The sequence below is a fragment of the Furipterus horrens genome, unplaced genomic scaffold (assembly GCF_987537825.1).
Source record: "Furipterus horrens unplaced genomic scaffold, mFurHor1.1.pri manual_scaffold_10, whole genome shotgun sequence".
Classification (NCBI taxonomy): Eukaryota; Metazoa; Chordata; class Mammalia; order Chiroptera; family Furipteridae; genus Furipterus; species Furipterus horrens.
The window spans coordinates 15,636,936-15,654,570 of NW_028327180.1; the positions used below are offsets into that span (position 1 = coordinate 15,636,936).

The following is a 17,635-nucleotide window of genomic DNA, read 5'->3' on the forward strand; positions in this document are numbered from 1 at the left end:
AGACATAAATTAAAACAGAACAGTCCTATTGTGGTCCCTGCCTCAGGGACATGGGAAGCAGAAGGCTGCCTGTTGCTGCCTTAGGGACGTGATATTCTGTATGAAGGGGAAAAGAGAAATCATTTAAACATTGGCTACATAAGGTAATGTTGGGTAATAAGCGCTCTGAAGAAAATAAAATGGCAAAGGAATAGAGAGGGACTTAGGGCAGAGGAGTCACTATTTAGAGAGGCTGGTGAGAGGAGGGGTCCTTAGCTGAGCCATCTGTGTTGAGAAGGACTCTCCAAGTGACGGGCGGTGAGGGTAGGGAGGGGGCCGCAAGGTTAAGGGCTCTTGGACTGGAATGAGTTCGGCCAGTGTGAACCAAGAACAGGCCAGTGTGTCTAGATCTTAGAGAATAATTATATGTTTGCCTCGATTACAATAGAAACTGACTTATTTTCCAATGGCCTGAGTAGCGAGGCTCTACTTTTTTACGATTAAAAAGTGTTTATATTATAATTGTGAAAACTATGGCAACAATACAGAAGTATATGTAATAGATGTACATTTAATTTATTTTATTTTTTAAATCAGTCGAACTTTAAAAAAAAGATTTTATTTATTTATTTTTAGAGAGAGGGGAAGGGAGGAAGAAAGAGAGAGAAACATTGATGTGTGAGAGATACATCTATCAGTTGCCTCTCACACGCCCCCAGCTGGGGCCCTGGCCCGCAGCCCAGCATGTGCCCTGACTGGGAATCGATCCGGCGACCCTTGGGTTCTCAGGCTGGCACTCAATCCACTGAGCCACACGGGGCACAAATGTACATTTTAAAGAAGAATAGTAAAGCAAATATCCACAGACCCTCTAGCAGTTATGAACTAAAATACTTTTAATCCCCTTGTAGCTTCGGGACGGCACTGCTCCCCTGGACCCCAGCATGAAACACTGGGTGGCTTTTGAGATAACAATTCAATTGTTCTGTGACTTAGTGACCCGTATCTGCAACCCAAACATATAGTGTAGTGTAGCTTCTTTTGAATTTTATATAAAAGAACCATACTGTGTGTATTCTTTTGTGACTTCTTCCTCTCCAAACTGAAATTCATTTGTGTTGCTGTGAATTTTTATTTAGTTTTTACTCTACAGTGTATGAATATACTATAACTTAGTCACTTGTTCTGTTGATCGGTGTTTGTTTTTTTCCAATGTTTGTCTGTTATTGTGATCGGGTCTGGATTTTCTAGTCTACAAAGTACACACATGCAGGAGTTTATCTTGGGACTTTACTTAGGAAAACAATGTCTGGGTTGTAGGATATCACCAGATTTGGCACTAGACAATGCCAAACTCCTTAAAAAGCAATCGTATCAGTTTTCACTTGCACCAGCAATGCATGAGGCTTTCTGTTGAGCATTTACAGGACCCCACCAACACTTGAGGTTGCCAGACTGTAACTTTGGTCAGTCTGATGGACGTGTCGAGGTGTCGTGAGGTTTTACACTTCACATTTATTATCACGAATGAGCTTGAGCCCCTTTTGCTGTGGTAATAGACCATTTGGATCTCCTTCACTTGTTTTTCCGAAGGGCTGATTCTAGTGTTTTTTCCAGTTTTTTCTTGGGGTTCTGCTGTACCTCATTGTACAGTAGTTATCTATAACTTCTCTGTGTGTGCTTCTCTTCCATTTTTTTAAGTCTTTATTTTATTTAATTTTTTAAATAAATTAGTTTTTAGAGAGAGGGAGGGAGAGAAACATCCATGTGAGAGAGAAACATCGATCGTTGCCTCTTGCATGCACCCCCCGCCCCCAGGAACTTGACCCATAACCCAGGTATATGCTCTGACCGGGAATCGAACCAGTGACCTTTCGCCTTGTGGGATGATGCCCAACCAACTGAGCCACACCAGCCAGGGCCTTTATTACATCTTTAGTGTTTAAAACTTGAATAGTACGGTCTTGTCTTGACTGCCTCCTACCTGTGCAAGGCAGCCCTGCTTCTGCTGGTTGGCTGTCTGACTGAGGGGACAATAATGGGGTGACCGAGGCACTCGTCTTTTATCAACCAGCAGGTTTGCCTGGACTTATTCACATGGAGTCGGGCAAAGGTGTCCAAAACTCCTGGGGGCTCTGAGTCAGCAGGGGAGCACTTTCGCTATATTTTGTCGGCCATAAGCCCTGCCCAAATTCACGGGGTAGGAGAGTAGACTCTGCTGTTGCTGGGGGAGCTGCAGAGTCTGCTTGAAAGGAGAAGGGCCTACGGGGAGGGACAGAGAGTTGTGACCGTGTGTGCAGTCCATCACATTTTACGTTGTGGTTTGTGCTTTTCTTCCGTGCTTCAAGGGTGAGACATTATAGTCCTATAGCATCTTCTAAAGGTATAAAGGTTTTTGCCTTTCACTTTGAGGTCTTTCAGTGTGTTTTTTAAAAATGATATTTTAAGGAGAAAAAATAATTGAGAACAACAAGATATACATGAATTAGAGGAAGAATGAAGTTTCAAAAACCATAACAGGAGGGGATGTTGATAATGGGGGAGGCTATGCATGTGTGGGGGCTGTGGGTCTCCTTCTGCACAATGTAGCTGGAAACCTAAAACTACTCCCAGAAACAGGCTGTTAGGAACATTTAAAAAAGCTCAAAGCCAAACTATGAGAGCAGATGAAAGAGCCCTTGAGCATTACTAGGAAGTTTAAAAAGTGCTAGAGAAAGCAGCTTGTCCAGGAGGGCATTGGGGGCCGTTGTACATAATTTGGGGGTAAAGAGTTGGTTAAAGAAATATCAATCAGCATGCTATAATGTAAACATAAGACTCTTGCTTTCATGTCATATTTGTTAGCTCTAACACAAACATGAAAATAAGAGAACAATTACTTTTACCATCCTACCATCTTATTAAAAACAGCCCTCAGTGCTTTACACTGTTCCCTTCACTTTCTTGTCCATATTTATTTTTTGCAAGAGAGTATTCCAGTCAGCAGTTATGGATTGCATTTAATTTTTTCAAGTCTTCAGTTTGCTTGACATGAAGTTTTCTTTGAACAAGGTCTGGCCATAAGGAGTGCAGGAGTCAGTGAGGAGCTTCTTAGAAAGTGCGATAGACCAGAGGCAGGCTTGTCCTTTGGCCAGGGCCTGGGTTTGGGCAGATGGTCCTGGAGTAGAATCAGGACATTGCTGTTGTAGCGCCTGTGCAGTGTCGTGCCGATTATTTAACATCTCTGAGCTTTAACTCTCCATTGTAAGGTGGAGATCATCTTTACTTACCTTTCAAGAGTATTGGATGATGTAGAAAAAAATATTACCTGTCATATCACGTGGCCCATAAAATGAATGTTACCCTGTATGAGAAGTAGGTTTTCAACTATTTTCTATTAATCCTCAATACAAAAAGATGAGGATCTCTGTCTTTTGCAGAAAGAATTCTTCCTGACATTTAAGCTGAGCCTTTCGTTACCTCTCTATAGTTGTTTTTTAAATGAAAACTCTTTTTGCATCTTCTGGGTTCTCTGCCTGGAGTTTGAGAATCAGTTAATGGCATCTGGTTGGTTGACGTCAAGCTTTTGAGACCCTTATGTGTGTGTGTGTGTGTGTGTGTGTGTATTTAATTTTTTTTTCATTTAGAGTTTCCATTCAGTATTATTTTGTATTAGTTTCGGGTGGACAGTAGAGTGGTTAGATAATCGTGTCTACTTTACAAAGTGTTTCCTTCAAAGTTTCCAGTACCTCCTTGTCCCCATACATAGTTATTACAGTATTATTGCCTGTATTTCCTGTGCTGCACTTTATAGCCCCGTGACTATTTGGTAACTGCCAAACTGTACTTGAGACCCTTATATCTGAAACCTTGGTAGCCAGCCAGATCTCACTGAGCTCTGGGAGATACTCTCTCTCTCTCTCTCTCTCTCTCTCTCTGTGTGTGTGTGTGTGTGTGTGTTCACAGACTGAAGAAATCGGTCCAGCTCTGACCTGATGAAGCAGAGAAAGGGGAAGTGCTTTAGGGGGCACGGTGAAGCTGTCAGATCTCGGAGGGAGAAGAGTCTGGGGAGGCAGTAAACAGTTCTCCAGCACCTGCTCTCTGCTGGAATGGGCAGCAGAAGACAGACTCTGCCCCGAGAGCGCACCACGCAAAGGATGGCCACCTGCGGGCGGGTGTGCCTCTTCCCCGAAGGCCGGGAGGGGAGCTTTGCCCGCTGTACCGCCTCTAGTGGGAGTGATGGTCTTCTCAGCCTTGACTTAAACGAGGACCCAAGTCACGATCAAATCTCTCTCTCTAGGTCTTTCGGCAGCCCAGCGGAAGTTTGCCCACTCACTCCGAGACTTCAAGTTTGAGTTTATCGGCGACGCCGAGACCGACGACGAACGCTGCATAGGTACGTGAAGGTGAGGTTTGGGTTTGCGCTCCTTTCCTTTGTTCGCCAAATAATTATTCCTTTCTCTTGACAGATGCTTCCTTGCGTGAATTTTCTAATTTTTTGAAGAACCTGGAGGAACAGAGAGAAATTATGGTGAGTCGTGGGACGTAAATTATTAAGTCTAACTTTAAGCGGGGAAAACCTGGGTTTGGATGCTGATTCTGCTTTAGACGCTGGTACTGGGTGGCTTAAAAGCCGGTATCTGTGGAGGATGTAGTGCAAAGAGCTCTGGATGAGGTTTCAGGAGCTCGGGTTTTCAGTTCCTCAGTGGTGCAGACCGTGGTGAGATCTTAGACAGGCTGCTGGACCTCTAGATCTGTGTCTATCTGTAAGACAGTGCCATCCAGATTTTTGTAAGCAGTAGAGTATTTGCATTAAAATTGAGTCACACCCAGAACCTTAATATCAACAAGATAAAAGCCGAAAAACTAGTGTAGAGGCACAGGGAGGGCAGAGTGATGTTAGAGTTAAAACTACATTTCTAGGCTGTGTGAGGAAGGAGAGAACTCAGGCCTGGAAGTCTTTTTTTTTTTTTTTTTTTTTATCACTGTGTGGTTGCCTCTCACTCGCGCCCCCAACTGGGGACCTGACATGCAACCTATTCATGTGCCCTGACTGGGAATCGAACCAGCAACACTTGGCTCACAGGCCGCAGGCCTAGAAGTCTTTAAAATCCCACTTTTCCTTGAGAGTCACGATACCAACAGTAATAATAATAGCCGCACTTCACTGGGAATTCTCTGACTCCAAAAAACCTCCGCTGCCTTGCGGCATACCTCTTCAGGGGAAAGGCTAAGGGAGTAAACCCTGACAGAAAATCCGGAGCGGGAGTCCCTAAGGCGGTTTGACATTGTAGTCAACACCGGCAACTCCTGCGGCGCACCTGAAGCCAAGCTGTATTGACTCCGTCTTTCCCTTGGACGCTTCAGCTGCGAAGAGAGGGGGGGTCTGCTGCATGGGCAACAGCAGACCCTCCATATCACCCTGCCCAGGCTCTGTAGCTTCAGCTTCACTGGAGAGGACACTCCAGCGTCATCACAAGATGTCGATTCAACACGGGAGGAGACAGATACCGTGTCACTCCCGAGTCGGACTGCACAGCCATTCTCAGCGGTGCAGATAGACTCTTAAGAAGCTACACCATCGTCTCTCGAGACGGACGGCTGCCGACGACGACGACGACCCTTCTTAAAAGCTTGCATTTATCTCTTATTGATTAATGCTCCTTCATTACACAAAGATTCATGGTAGAATTGGACCTGGGTTATCACACACTATCTAGCCTCACCTTTTTTTCAGGCTTTATAAAAAAGACAAAAACTAACTAAATAAATAAAAGGACAAACTAGTTTTTTCTATGTTCTTGAGAATGAGTCGTGGTCGGCAGCCGTCCGTCTCGAGAGAGAGACGATGGTGTAGCTTCTTAAGAGTCTATCTGCACCGCCGAGAATGGCTCTGCAGTCCGACTCGGGAGTGACACGGTATCTGTCTCCTCCCGTGTTGAATCGACATCTTGCGATGACGCTGGAGTGTCCTCTCCTGTGAAGCTGGAGCTACAGAGCCTGGGCAGGGTGATATGGAGGGTCTGCTGTTGCCCATGCAGCAGACCCCCCCTCTCTTCGCAGCTGAAGCGTCCAAGGGAAAGACGGAGTCAATACAGCTTGGCTTCAGGTGCGCCGCAGGAGTTGCCGGTGTTGACTACAACGTCAAACCGCCTTAGGGACTCCGGCTCCGGATTTTCTGTCGGGGTTTACTCCCTTAGCCTTTCCCCTGAAGAGGTATGCCGCAAGACAGCGGAGGTTTTTTGGAATCAGAGTTTTCCTTCTCTGATGTGCCCTGACTGGAAGATTGAACCAGCGACACTTAGCTCGCAGGCCAACGCTCAATCCACTGAGCCAAACCAGCCAGGGTACTTGAGAATGAGTACTTCCTAGAATTATGTTAAAGCATAAGTGTCTGAGTGTGTTCAGATGTATGTGGTGGTGGTAATAATACTGAACATGATAGCTAAGGGGGTCAAGCTTTACTCTGTGTCCAGTACTGGTGTAAGCCGTTTACCAAATATTAAGTAGTTTATTTTTCACATCAACTGTATGAGATAGACTGCTACCCTCCTTTCTTTCTTTTTTTTTTTTTAATTTCCCACTTGGTGATATATATTCATTGACCTGAGAGAGAAAGAGAAAGGAAGAAACATCGATGTGAGAGAGAAACCTCAATTGGTTGCCTCCCATATGCATCTCAATTGGGGATTGAACCTACAACCTAGGCTTGGGCCCTGACTGGGAATCGAACCCATAACTGTTTGGTGTATGAGATGATGCTCCAATCATGATGCTGAGCCCCCTGGCTAGGGCACTATCCACCTCTTAGCCAGCTTCCTAGCTGTTACTGTAGTCTCATGGGTAGTATCTGGTGGGATTTCTTTTTGGTAGAGTTGAAGTAGGGGAAGAAGTGAGAGGGGGGCATTGGTTTTGATTTAAAAGTGAAAGGGACATAAGGTCACTTAAAAGCTTTAATATAATTTGCACTGTACCCTAAATTCTGAGATAATCTGTAGAGGGCACATGAAGGTACTGGGGTCCTGTGAGGTTTTTCTGGCACAAGCTGATGTATTCAGCCATTATTCATGTGAGTTTTCTGCCGAGTGACAGCGGATGACAGTAGTGCCATGACATCACTATCCTACGACATAAAGTGGGTGGTGGTGAAAGTGCATGTTCTTCGTTTTTGTTAATGGTGTCACCTGTTGTCTCAACTGTCTTTGATATTTAGGGAACTTTTCCCAGGATCCTGAGCACTCAGCGAATATATATTAGATCACCTTTTGCGTTTGCATTTCAGTGACTGTTTAGAATCTGAGCACAGAGGCAAACCAAGCCAAGTCCCTGCCCTCAGGGAGGTTACATTCTGGAAAAGGGGGGTGATAATAAAACAAACAAACAAACATATACTACATTGTCAGCTAGTGATAAACACTACAGAGTTTAATAAAGAAGGGTAAGTGGCCAGAGAGAAGGGCGGGGTACTTTTATACCCAGAGTGGTGAAGGAAGGCCTGTCCACAGATGCGTGAGGCATCCTGGTATCTCGGAGAAGAGAGTTCTGGTTAAATTGGTGCTGAGTTTTAGCTCTGCAGAAATGACTACAGTCTGTCTTGATACTCTGTTTTTGCTTTATGTTCCTTGATTTGAATTGACTAGGTCAAAAAACTGGAATATGGTCTTTGCTCCAGGCTAAGCATGATTCTCAGAGCTATTGTTAGCTGACTTACTGATTTAACCTTGTCTATCTTAGGTTGGAGGCTGGTTTTTAGTGCAGTTTAGGAGAAGTTGATGTTGCCTGTATTAGGCCATGAACTTCAGAGAGGAATGGGACTGTCTGTTATACTCCTTTTGTGGGAACAGCAAGACCTGTGGGCTAGCAGGAAACCATTCAAAGCCAGAAAGCAGCAGGGGCAGCTGTGAACAACCATAGAATTAACCGGACATCGAATGCTGCTGTTACTGCTGCTTCCTCTTCTGTTTCTTCTTCTTTTAACATTTTAGTTTGGAAAATTTTGAGCATGTACTAAAGTAGAGAAAAATACATAGTTCAACTATATGCACTCATCGCACGGCTTCAATAACCATCGCCACACAACCAATCTTGCTTCTTCTATGCCCCTTACTGTCTGCCGTTATTTAGACAGAAAGCCCAGTATCATCCATAAATACCTTAATATGTAGCTCTTAAAGAAAACTCTTTTGTACCACAGTGTCCTTGTCACACCTGAAAACAAAGAACAATTCCTTAATATTACAAAGAATTAGGTCACATTCAAGTTTTTCTGCTATTCATTTGTTTTTTGTCATCCCTAACCCCTCCCCAGCAATGGTTTGTTTGAATCTGGATCCAAACACAATACCTTGGATTGATAAGTTTCTAACTCTCTTAATCTATAGTTTCTTCCTCTACCTTAGTCTTGGCAAGAATTCCTGATGCTTTTCTATTAGCTTTTTAAAAAAGCACCTCTTATTGATTATGCTATTACAGTTATTCCAGTTTTTCCTCCTTTGCCCCCACTGCCCAGTATCCCCATCTCTCCAGCAGTCCCTCACCTTAGTTCATGTTCAAGGGTCATGCATATAAGTTCTTTGACTTCTCCATTTCCTTTACTATTCTTAACATCCCCTTGTCTATTTTTTACCTACCAATTATGCTTCTTAATCCCTGTACCCTTTTCCCCCATTCTCCCCCTTTCCACTCCCCGCTGATAACCCTCCAAATGATACCTATACCTATGATTCTGTTCCTGTTCTGGGTTGCTTAGTTGGATTTTGTTTTTATATTTTAGATTCAGTTGTTGATAGTTGTGAGTTTGTTTTCGTTTTACTGTTCACAGTTTTGATCTGCTTTTTCTTACATAAGCCCTTTTAACATTTCATGTAATAATGGTTTGGTGATGATGAACTCCTTTAGCTTTACCTTGTCTGGGAAGCACTTTATCTGCCCTTCCATTCTAAATGATAGCTTTGCTGGATAGAGTGATCTTGGTTGTAGGTCCTTTCTTTTCATCACTTCGAATACTTCTTGCCAGTCCCTTCTTGCCTGTGAAGTTTGAGAAATTACTGATAGTCTTATGGGAATTCCTTTGTATATAACTCTCTGCTTTTCTCTTGCTGCTTTTAAGATTCTCTCTTTATCTTTAACCTTTGGCATTTTAACTATGATGTGTCTTGGTGTGTTCCTCTTTGGGTCCAACTTGTTTGGGACTCTCTGTGCTTCCTGGACTTCTGTGTCTGTTTTCTGCACCAAATTGGGGAAGTTCTTTCATTATTTTTTCAACTAAGTTTTCAGTTTCTTGCTCTTCCTCTTCTCCTTCTGGCATCCTAAAAGTATTGGCTTTTGGAGATGTTCCAGAGTCTTCTTATTCTTTCCTTGTTTTTTTGAATTCTTGTTCCTTCATTCTGTTCTGGTTGAATGTTTATTTCTTCCTGACAGTCCAAATTGTTGATGAGAACCCTAGCTTCCTTCATTTTACTGTTGGTTCCCTGTGGATTTTTTATTTTACTTAGTGTAGCCTTCACTTTTTCCCTTATGCTTTTGTTGTACTCAATGAGTTCTCTTAGCATCCTGATTACCTTTGTTATTATAAACCAACAGCATGTTAAATACCACATTTTAAAAAAAAGAATGCAAAATGATAGCTGTAAATCAAGACAGGAATATTCTAAAATTAGGTCCAAGGATTTAGGAAAATCTTAGTAGTCACTTAATCTCTAAAAGCAATTAGTATTTTCTGAAGTCCTAAATTAAATGATGGTGCAGTATAATAATTGTATATTCATAAGGAAGACGGAATCATCAAAATGTTTAAAAAATGTGTTTTAGAAGGCAAAGACCAATGCCAAATATTTTTAAAAAGCATTCTGTTTCCTAAATAAATGTTAAAATAGGATTTTGGGTTTTAAGGGATAAAGTCATCTGGAAGCTCTCAACGATCCAGGAACAAATTCTTCCTTGTTGGTTTAGAGCAACCGGGTTTATATATCTTGACATGCCTAATCTGTTTACTGAATAGGATATATGTATAATACACACACACACATACACATTCATTCCAACAAATACTGTGAGTGCCTACTCTTTGCCAAGCACTTTGCCAAATGCTATGAAGACAAAGGCATAGCTCCCACCCTTCAGTAGTTAGTTAGCTGTCCATTGGAGGAAATTGCCAAAAGCATGACATTTCATCCTGCTGTGTGGGAACAGGGAAGGCATTTTGGAGACACCATTCCTAAGCTGAGTTTACAGGTGAATCAGAGTCAGCCAGATAAGGGAAGATGGAAGTGTGGCACTAGTTTTCTCCTTGAGGAAAACGAGTTGATTTTGGAAAAGAGGGAAGGCTGAGCATGCCTATCCCCCCACGAATGTTCAGCTCTGCAGCTATTAAGTGGATTGTTGGGGAGGGAAGTGGAAAGAAGGCCAGTCTAGCCAGTCAGAGTGTTTTCCTCTGTGCACAGAAGCCCAGTTTCTCTGAATGGTGTGCCTCGTCCTTGAAAAGGCCAGTATTGTCTTGTTCAGGGACAGTGTTTTTAAGTGAGTACAAGTTCATGCTGAATATATTGCCAGCCTTGACTGCGGAAGCGAGCGTGTAATTCGTGTTGGGGAGCTGGGGACAGCGGGTGGCCAGTGCGGCTGTGCTGTCTTCTGGGCGTGTTCTCCGAGGGGAACCCTGCGTGGAGTGGCCGCCAGCATTCTGGAGATGCTTTCTCCGCCATGGCAGGACAGAGCGTACTTCTTGGAGGTGGGCTGCTGGCCAGGAATTTAAGGACCTTTAAAATAGCCCTGCAGTGTTTATGATGTTCTTTTAAAAGGGCTTCCTACTGTATTTACTTCTTAGCCCATGGGAGTGAGTTTTGTCCTCTGAAACAGGACGGCTAGTTTCTGGGGGCTTTGGCACATCAGGGCAGATGCACAAGGCCCAGAGGCTGAGGAAAACTTCAGGGAAGCGGGGTAACGGGAGAGAGGAGGTCTGGCTTGCCAGATGGTGTACAAAAGGCGCCCCCTCTCATCCAGAGGGGGCTGGGCCCACAGGGCGGGCACACAGACGTGAGGAGGAGGTGTCCTATCCACCAGCTGCACCCCCTTCCCACGTGAGCAGGATGACCTTGTGCCGGCACAAACTCTGGAGGTGGCCGAGACCCTCTTCCTTTTTTTTCCTGCTGTGAAAGCACTGGACCAGGAATGCTTATTGTGTGATTTGCCCTTAGCTTGTGCCCTGCTAAGGAAGGGCCTAAGCTTCTGAGACCTGGAGCTTCTGTTCACAGTTTAAATGGTTCCAGGCAAGACACGAGTGCTTCCTCAACTCTAGCCTGATTTGCTTCACTGCTTTCTCATCATTTTTTTTTTCATTGTGTCAAATATCTTACAGTCAAGTACTTAAAAGGTTTCTATATCTTTTGGGTTTTTTTTTTGACACTGATTTTTGCTCCAGATTTTTTCTTTTCTTCTTTCAAAAGCATTTCAAGATAGTATTAGAATAATACATATTGGTTAAAGTGAACTAAATCATTTTTACCTTTTGGTAGATATTTTCATGATAATCTTTCCTTAGTACCCCCAGGGCAGTGGTTCTCAAAGCTGGGCCCCTGGCCCTGCAGCATCAGTATCACCTGGGGATTCGCTAGAAATGCACATTCCTGGGCACCACCCCTGACCCACTGAGTCAGAAACTCTGGGGTGGGGCTCATCGGTCTATATTTTATTGAGCCCCCCAGGGTATTGCCAAGCATGCTGAAATCATGAGAACCACTGGCCCAGGGCACCAGTGAAATCTCTCTGGTGTTCCTAACCTTGGAGCCAAAGCGGTCTGAAGGGGGATGCAATGTAAATTGCCTTTTAATGACTTCATGTCCACCACAAAGTTAACGTAGTCTTAAAAATTTAAGCTTTTATCTGTGATTTCCAAAGGATTTGGAGCTATATCTAGCTTGTTTATTTTAGTGTTACAGGTTTCTGCTGTAAGAATTTTAGGGTTAATTTGTGTTTAGCATTGCCTGTGAGTTCCTGTAATGTGTTAAGTTCCTAGGGCATTCCATGCCTTGGAAAGACGGTGCCTTTAATTTCATCTTACTTTAATTGTAATATTTTATATGGTGTATCAAGCCTGTTTTAATCAGTTCTTTTACAGATAAAGTGTCACATTTTTGCGCAAAATTCTGTTGGCAGGCATATTCAGATGGCGAAAATCCATCTTGAATTTATTTATGAAAACATTTCTCAGTTCAGTTTGAAAGTCATGAGGGACCTAACTTTTTGAAGAATCTTTCTCCTTGGAACTGACCTTTACAATTTGACAGCATTGTTTCTTCATATAAATCTTTTTAAAAATAATGTATTTATTTATTTTTAGAGAGAGGGGAAAGGAGAAAGAGAGGGAGAGAAACATCACTGTGTGGTTGCCTGTCACTCGCGCCCCCAACTGGGGACCTGACGTGCAACCTAGTCATGTGCCCTGACTGGGAATCGAACCAGTGACACTTGGCTCGCAGGCCGACGCTCAATCCACTGAGCCACAGCAGCCAGGGCTTCTTCATATAAATCTTATTTTTTCTTATAAACCCATTATAATTCAGTCAGATGTCATTGTGAAACCTGTTTTTTATTATTAATTAATTAATTAATTTTTGGAGAATGTTCCTTTTGAGAGTTGGATTTTTCCTGGCCCAGACTCCTATGGCGCTTACAGTCAGGACTAATGCAAATCCAAATTCTAGAGTGAGCGAGGCTGTCCTAGGCGAGAGGCCTGGCCGCCTTCCCGGAGCCCCTCTTGCTGTGAGCCTGTGCCTCTGACTCAGTGTTCTCTCTCCTGGTGACTCACTGTCATCTGTGGCTTCGCAGACTTGTCATCCTCCCATTCTACTTCCCTACTGAAACTTTTGTTTCCTATATTTAATATCCTGGGGCGTGTTTTCTGCTTCTGAGGAATGAGCTAGCTCTTTTGATAAACCAGATAATACTGACAGAAAAGAGCAAAGAACAGGCACAAACTTTTCTTCTCCCAACCCACCCCCATGTAACAGGGGACATTAGCGTGTAACCAGCCTGAGTTGTCTTAGTTCAGAGAAGTGGTTTTATTAGTGGGAATTAGTTCAGTGGAATATACAGGTTTATGAGAAAAAGACTGTGGGTTGAGCCAGGGCACCTTAAAGCACTCCTTAGATCCTGTGTTGAAGTACTTAGGGATGTGTTGATCCACCTACTCATGCATCCATTGGTTGCTTCTTACATGTGCCCTGACTGGGGATGGAACCCTCAGCCTTAGTGTATTTGGGACGATGCTCTAACCAACTGAGCTACCTGGCCTGGGCGCATCTCCAACATTTTTGACGGCAAAGAGGAAAAAAATAACGCGGCGAAATCCAGACAATAGTGACTGAACCAAAAAGGGATTCAGAGGTGTAGGACTCTGAAGTTTTAGAAATACTTTAACAAGTTGTTTGCGTATTTTCTTTTTTACATATGCATACGAGGGATACATGATAAAAATGTATCTTAACTCTGAAGGAGCTTTTCCAATAAGTATAAAAGCTCTAAGTGTTAAGATATTAAATCAGGATTTCATTAGTGTTTTTTCTTCCTGGTATATAAAATAATGGATGTCTTACGGTTAGTGGCATGTTAGATTTAATGAAGTATAGCCCTGAAGTGGCGGTGGGGACAGTCAGAGGTCTAGAGGACTACCGGGGGCCATGGTGGTATAGTAGGAAGGAGATGGATTTGGGAAACTCTTGCAGCCAGGAGGCAGCTCTCAGATCTCCAGCTGCCAGGAGCCGAGTTGACCATCAGGCCCAGCTGCCCCGTGGCTCCACCACTGACTGCAGTAGAAAAGGCAACACTGCTTTTGTCTGTCCCTGGCCAGCGAGTGAGCACAGCAGGGGTGCTAAACCAGGCTCATCCCTGGGTCTCTGGAATCCTCTGACAGGCAGCCTGGGCTCGGGGAGCCCCTGAAAGCCTTTCCTAGAGCTTTCCCTGGAACTGCACTGTAGTCTCACATATATGTCTTCCCCACCAACCCACCAGCCAACATTCTTCCCTCCCTTTCTTCCTTCTTCTTCCCCTTTTCTCCCTCCCCTGGGCTCAGACCTGCATCGCTGTCTGACAGCTCTTCCAGCCTTCCCTGGCTCCCTCCCCTTTTTCTCACAGAGATTTCCCTTAGTAAATTTCTTGTATTTTTAATTCTGTCTTGTCTGCTTCTTAGAGGACCTGGATTAACACAGCAACAGACTGTTTTGAGTCAGAGATAATGGACTCAGGAGACTCAGCATGGGTATTTATGGGTACTGCTTATCACCGTCGGCAGGATGGCTGGAAATGTTGCATTTGTACCGAAACTATTCTTTATAGTCTCTAAATTTACAGGAGATTCCCACTTTGTTAATAAAACAAAGATTTTTGAATGCTTACTCTAAGATGGTCATTATTCTAGCACCTGAGGATACAGTGAGGAATAAAAGCTCTTCTTGTCCTGGAGGAGGTGCTCAGCTGCTGGCTGAGTACTGTAGAAGGAATTATCAAGAGCCTTCTGTCCCAGGCGCTTCCTTTTCTCTCTCGGCCACTCCAATAGCTCATATCACAGAAGGGCTGGAGATGTCTCTTTGTCATTGGTCCAAGTCGTAGAAGCTGTTTTACCTGAACCTTCTCTCTCTCTCTTTCTCTTGTATTTTCTTGATTCAACAGTTGATGGCTTTGTTATTCAGGAGGTTCCCTTTCTCACTATGCCACTGAATTATACTGTTCACTTCAGAAACGAAATGTTCTCTTCTTTAAAGCTAAAAACAAAATTGTAGATTCTCTCATGATACTTTTACAGCTGTTTTGACAGGCTTATCTTTCATTTACTTCTATGGAGTTTTATTCCTTCTCATAATGTTCTGCCCAAGTATTTGTTTTGTTTTAAAAATAGAAATTAGTTCCGTATTCTCTCATGCACAGACGGAAAGAAGATCAAGGATGAATCTCTGCACATCCTTATTAGGTTAACTCATTCTTAATATATCCAGTAGGTTTATTTATTTATTTTTTTTAAGATTTTCATTTTTTTCTCAAGCATAAAAAATATCTTTATGGGTGGAGTCTGTTTGATGTAAATAATTTAAGTATAATACAACTTTCTTTTTTCAATTAATGTTCTTCAAAATTGATTCAAGTTTTTTGTTTTTTTATTTTTTTTATTTTTTAATTTAGATGAACCCAAAGGTATTTGTTCGTATGAGACAGACATTAAGGGCCTCTTAAACTTTTGTGACACACTTACATAACATTTTTTTTTTCCCCCCAGAGCCAGGTCATGGTCACATATTCTGGGAATAAAGTCAGCAGAATTGGTCAGAACTTTAGCTCCTATCCTCTTTATTTTGTTAGGTTTTAAGCTATTCAGAGTTCAGGATTGCAACTTGATAAAAACTCTTATTGGAGACTTTTTATTCTTGGACTGTCTGGATGAAAGCAGTGTGGTGACTGAACTAGTGAATTTGGAATGCATATTTTATAAATTATGGTTCCTGGGCATTAAGTGAGACTGCCATGGTTTTGAAAGAATCAGACACAAGGAACCATTTCATATTAATTTTGGCTTCTAATTTTTAAGTTTAAATTTTGTAGAATTTATTTACAGCACCTCTACACCCATGTCTCAGCTCATTAAGATTCTCATTAGTTCCTAGGTGGTATGTGTAAGCTATTAACAAAAATTGAACTTCATTTTTACATTATTTTTTTCTACCAGGAGGATTAGATTAACTTGAGCTCTGCTTAAAGAGAAAATACCACACAGGGATTTATTTATTTGGAAGTTAAAATTGCTTCTACTGTGACATCCCCTTCAGTAGGTAGAGAGCAAGTAGAGACTATTAAGGTAACAAGAGAACTTTTTTTTTTCTTTTTTTTGTCTTTAAACAAAAGTAATTATAGGATGGAGCCCAGCTGAGAAAGTAGTGGCATCCTATTTGTCATTGAGGCAGGGCTCTTTTAGCAAAGCTAGTTGTGAAACTTAGTTTTTTGTCAATATCAGACTCTCTGAGTCTGTTCTTTCTCTTCTTAGTTACTAAAAAAGGTGGGAGGACTTTATTATTTATTTTAATTTTTCTATTAAAACTTGAGCCCTGACCTGTGAGGGGAGGCACAGTACAGGGAGAGTCTGACTGGGTGGAGAAAGCAGTAGCAGAGGATGGGTGTGGATGGAGAGTAATCTAATGAGTTAAAAATGAGTTGGCTTAATCGGGAGAAGAATCTTGGTTAGCAATATAAAGAAAGATAGTACTGAAAGCATTTTGATAAGATTATTTAAGGCTCTGAAAATGTTAAAATATCAATCCCGCGTTAGTCCGGATTCTCAGTTGCCAGTTCTAGCTGTTTTGTACAGAAAGGGAATTTATTAAAGGATATTAGGTAGATTGCTGTCTTTATAAGGTTTGGGGAACCAAGAATGATGCCCTGCGTCTCACCACAGAGCTGGGCCCGGGGAAGGCAGTCACCACTTTGCCACTGGATGTAAACAATACAGCCCACACCTGTGACACCACAGTCCCTGGTGGCTGCGGGTACAACTGCTGCCTCTGGAAACCCGCAGAGCGGCTGCTGCCCACCAGAATCTCTGCTCACTGGCTCTTTGCAGCACCAGCTTCCAAATCAAAGTCTTGGGTGGGAGCATCTGATGGGTGGAACTCTGGCCAGGCGCCCGTTCCTCACTGCAAGCTGTCTGTCATTTTTTGCCTCTTGTAGTGGAAGGTGGGTTCTGCCTCCTCGGGAAGCAGAATTCCTCAAATGTAGGAAGGGCCTTCACGTGCCTGCTAGCCCCAAAGGACAGATATCCTCCACCTGTAACATTCATGCCTGACTTTACGGCAGTACCATTTTGTCATGACAAGATGAAACAAAATCATTTTTGGATAGCTTCAGCGCACATACTTTTAGGTTTGCCCACATATGTCTGCTAGGTAATCACATGTCTACTTTCATTATTTAGTTGGGTACATATGTGTCTGCGTTTTAAAGGGAAATCATTAATGTCTAATTTAGGAGTGTTTTTCCCACTTATTCCTGAAAAAGTCACTCCAGCTCTTGATAGCTTAGATATTATGTTGATCACAGACACATTCTGAACTTTTAAGCACGGCTTTGCCCAGCACCTCCGGGCCCTGTCTGTCTGAGTTCTTTGCAATACGGCAGCGCTTTTGAAACCTCTTTCTGATGCTTTCGTTGGAAATTTTATCTCAAGCCACAAGTCCCCATTTGCAGCAAATTTGGACAGGGTTTTAAAAAATTTATCTTGGAGGTGTGTTTTCATGACCTTCTTACCTTTTAAAGTGATCCTTACAAAAACATGGAACACTAATAATTTTGATGCCGTCTCCAGAATGACCACTAAATCTTCTTGCATTTCTTAAATTTCCCTTGTTTTTCTGACCCATAACTGTTCATGATCTCTAAGCATTCGAAACTAGATGTGATAGGGACCGTTTCAGGTCAGTATTTCTCAGAACAGTTCTTTGTTGATCAAAATAATGAAAAGTGTACTTCTTAAGGAAATCTTAAGAATTCTTATATAGAGTAGGTCCCTTTTTTCTGAGGGACAATTTTGGAGAAAATATGCCTCATGTTTGGAGATGTGCTGTGATGATAGTTCCTTGGCATCCTTTTCAGGGTTTTCTTGCAAGGAAAACAAGGACTATGTCTTTGCCGAATGGTTACTTTG

The 17,635-nt window shown here is 42.7% G+C and overlaps 1 protein-coding gene across 1 annotated transcript in view; it reads left to right on the forward strand.

Moving 5' to 3' along the window:
* Positions 1-17,635, forward strand: part of ARHGAP10 (Rho GTPase activating protein 10) — a 241,608-nt gene that overhangs the window by 65,400 nt on the left and 158,573 nt on the right. The window contains exons 2-3 of the mRNA XM_090290426.1: positions 4,259-4,354; positions 4,428-4,489. Coding sequence (XP_090146552.1) covers positions 4,259-4,354; positions 4,428-4,489 — 158 coding nt within the window. The remainder of the gene's footprint in view (positions 1-4,258; positions 4,355-4,427; positions 4,490-17,635) is intronic.